This window comes from Nuphar pumila, chromosome 3, assembly GCF_984573655.1.
Source record: "Nuphar pumila chromosome 3, dmNupPumi1.hap1.1, whole genome shotgun sequence".
NCBI classification, from domain to species: domain Eukaryota; kingdom Viridiplantae; phylum Streptophyta; class Magnoliopsida; order Nymphaeales; family Nymphaeaceae; genus Nuphar; species Nuphar pumila.
The window spans coordinates 44,130,720-44,134,105 of record NC_143251.1 but is presented as its reverse complement, the minus strand read 5'-3'; the positions used below and the strand labels follow the sequence as shown (position 1 = coordinate 44,134,105).

Here is a 3,386-nt window from a genome sequence, read left to right as displayed (position 1 = left end):
CATTTTAATTAGTTAAACAGTGGCAGTACCAAAGGACTTCCTCTCTTTTTTAACAATCAAATGAGAAGGTAATGTCAAGTTGCATTCATATTTTATCGTAACTGGAGAAATCCCAAAAAATATGTTGAAAAGGGTCGTGTAAAGATAGAATGAGTTGTTGTTGCTATTATTCTTTATATATCCCAAAATGCAACTAAGCATTCAAAATGGCTGGATATTGGCAGAGAGCTATGATTTTTATTTTCTGTTTTTGGGATATCACCAAGCTGGTTGCTGAAAAGGAATTTATGAAACAACAAAAATGCGAGCAGATCAAAGTAGTTAGTTTGTTAGGATATATAGATGCCCAAGGTTAATTATTATAAGGAATTTTTTAAAAATACACCTAAAGTTTGGGCATTAATAAAAATACACCTAAGTTTGGGAAATTTTTAAAAAGACATTTAAATTTTTGTACCGTTAATGAAAAAAAAACTTTCATCCATTTAACTTAGGTTACCACTAACCCAAGATGAGTTAAATGAGTTAATTGACTATTTAACCCATAAAAGACTCCTAAGTGCATTTTTGAAAATATGATATTAAGGATAAAATGATAATTCTACATCACATTTAACAACAAACTTGACAATAGTACGTGATATTTTTAGGTGTGTTTTTAAAAATAAATCAAAAATTTGGTGCTTTTTATTAATGCCCAAAACTTTAGATGCCTTTTTAAAAAATTCCCTTATTATAAATTTTAATCATTAAACAACACAAGAAAAAAGTTTGTGTTGGAGCTATATATATATATATATAGAGAGAGAGAGAGAGAGAGAGAGAGAGAGAGCAAAAACCAGATCATTATGAGAAATATTGACAGACGTTGCGCGCTTGGGAAATCGTTAATTATATGACTGAATATGTATTGTTGATACAAACAAAGGAAATTAATAAACGATACAAACGATTGAAAGGGAGAAAAAAAAGCGCCTCTCAGCCAACAGAGGTTTTGAAAGCAAAACTAAAAAGTCTAAGCACGCCGAAAGTAACAAGCATGGCTGCCCACCCTCCAACCAAAACCCTAATCGTTGGCCGAGCCACAGGGGACCCTCCTAGCACAGCCCCAGCCGCACCGAATCCAGCCAGAGCCAAGCTCGACACCCCCGACACCACCCCGATCCGGATCCAGTGCTGGGCTATGAACCCGGCGGCGAGCAGCGGCAGCACTGCACCAACCGCGAATGCCAGAGCCGATGCACCGGCAGCTTGTAGTGGTTTCGGCAGGTTCTCAGGCTCCCCACCGGCTTCCTTGCCGGAGGCCTTCTCCCTCTCTATCTGCGCCACCTCGATGTCTAGTTGTGAGTAGACAGAGACAAACTCTCCTATGGCCATGCTGCATGCACCCGCAACGAGCCCGGCGAGACCCGACACGACCATGGCTCGAGCCGTTTGGTTGACTGCGCCTACACCGATCATGAGGGACGATACAGAGACGAGGCCGTCGTTCGCACCGAGCACGGCAGCCCGGAGCCACTGTGCTCGCTGCGAGTAGTCAATTGGCTTGTTTTCCTTGTGTTCCACCTCCAAGGGTGGTACAGTCACAATTATTTCTGGTGATATAGCGGCATGAACCGTGGAGTTTTGTTGCAGGGCTGGAGGAGGTTGTTGATGGAAAGACATCTTCTTGACAGAGAGAGGTTGGTGGGTGTTTTTGAAAAGCAAGAGAGAGAGAGAGAGAGAGTTGTGAATGTGGAGAGCACACGCCCAATGGATGACTATTTATAGAAGGGAAAGCAGTAAAATGAGGAGAAGGTGGGAAAAGTGAGGGGGGAAGTGTGGCTGACACACGCCTTGTTAGGAGGGAAAATAGAAAGAGGGTGCACCAGATAGATAGCTACGATGACCAAGTTGACGATTTTTAAGCCTATCTTTGCGGATTACATTTATTCCCCTTTAGTACTTATGTGATGGCGGTGGAACTAGTGTTTACATACTGTTGGTTTCTGCCTTTTTCAAAAGTAAATTCATCTTGCTTATTCACTAACCACAGCATAGCTTTAGGTTTTTTAATTTAGGGTTGGGAATCAAGCTGGCTCGGCTCATGTTCGTCCAATAAAAAGCCCGTTCAAACTCATAAAATATGCTCGGTGAGCTGAATATGAATGATAGATACTGAAGCGCGATTCCACTTGCATAAGCTCGTTAGGTAACAAGAATATATATATATATATATATATATATATATATATATATATATATATATGAAATGAAGTGACAGTGGATGGTTTAAAACCATCGAACTGTTGGGCAAACAAAAGGTGTGTGATTGCCTCCAATAGCATGCAAAAGCACCTTTTAGCGGCGATCTTGGACCGCCACTAAAGGTCTCAGCAAAAAAATGACCTTTAGCGGCGGTCTAGAACTGCTGCTAAAAGGTGCTTTTTATGCAAAATTAACATGCACCACTGATCATGCATGAGATCAACGGTGAATGTAATAGTGGACGATTTGCTGGTTCACTGTTACTCTCTCTCTCTCTCTCTCTCTCTCTCTCTCTCTCTCTCTCTCTCTATATATATATATATATATATATATATATATATATATATTACGATCTTATGTCTTCAAGCTCTAAAACAATGTATTTTTTCTGATAAACAAGCCAAATCGAACTCAGCTCATTTAACTTGGCTCGAGTATAAGCTTGAACTCGTCTTGTCCCACCATATGAATGAGCCAAACTTGAACACTTCTAACTCCTTTCGTTCAGCTTGTTTACCAGCCCTATTTCTTATGATGGTGGACTGACAGCAAGATGTATCTAAAGATCAAGGTAACGTGAGTGGTCAGTAAATTAATCAAATTAAGATTATGGAGATTTTCTGCGAAGCTTCCTCATCTTTCTAGAAAAATGTTGGGATCCTTCCTTCGCCTCATTAATATAGCTTTAGAGGTGTTTTATGCAATAAAGGTAAGTAACCAAACCCTAACATGTGACAGCAACACTAGAGATTCTTTTAGACACAACTTTAATGAAGCAATTGAAACTCATAGATGCCTAACTTTACTTTATTTCTTTTTTTTTTAAGAAAATAATCTGACTTTTGGTACATTTTTAATCAAGCCCAGTGTCCTGTCACGTTAAAAAGTAGAAGACAATTTTGTTTTACTCCAACTTTAACTAGTGCCATGTGTTATGTGCACGGTGGGAGCACCTAGTTGTTCTCTTCATTTTTTAAATTACTAATAGAATCATGGCGTCCACACTCCTTAATTCTCTAATAATTAGAGAAAACATACATTGAGAAAAAGAATCAAATAGAACTTGCACTTTTAGGTTTAGTGCTAAGCAAGCTAACACATGAATATATAGGATGCGATGTTCTTTGGTTTGGAATTAT

The 3,386-nt window shown here is 39.0% G+C and overlaps 1 protein-coding gene across 1 annotated transcript; it reads right to left on the bottom strand.

The window, feature by feature from the left end:
• Positions 1 to 978: 978 nt before the first annotated feature.
• On the bottom strand, positions 979 to 1,665 carry LOC149842754 (vacuolar iron transporter homolog 2-like). Its single transcript, XM_090000732.1, has one exon. It carries the CDS (start codon positions 1,663 to 1,665, stop codon positions 979 to 981), a length of 687 nt encoding a protein of 228 aa, XP_089856858.1.
• Between the last annotated feature and the right edge of the window lie 1,721 nt (positions 1,666 to 3,386).

Coding starts and splice junctions, on each gene's coding strand:
- LOC149842754 (XM_090000732.1), bottom strand. CDS start 1,665: ATGTCTTTCCATCAACAACCTCCTCCAGCCCTGCAACAAAACTCCACG.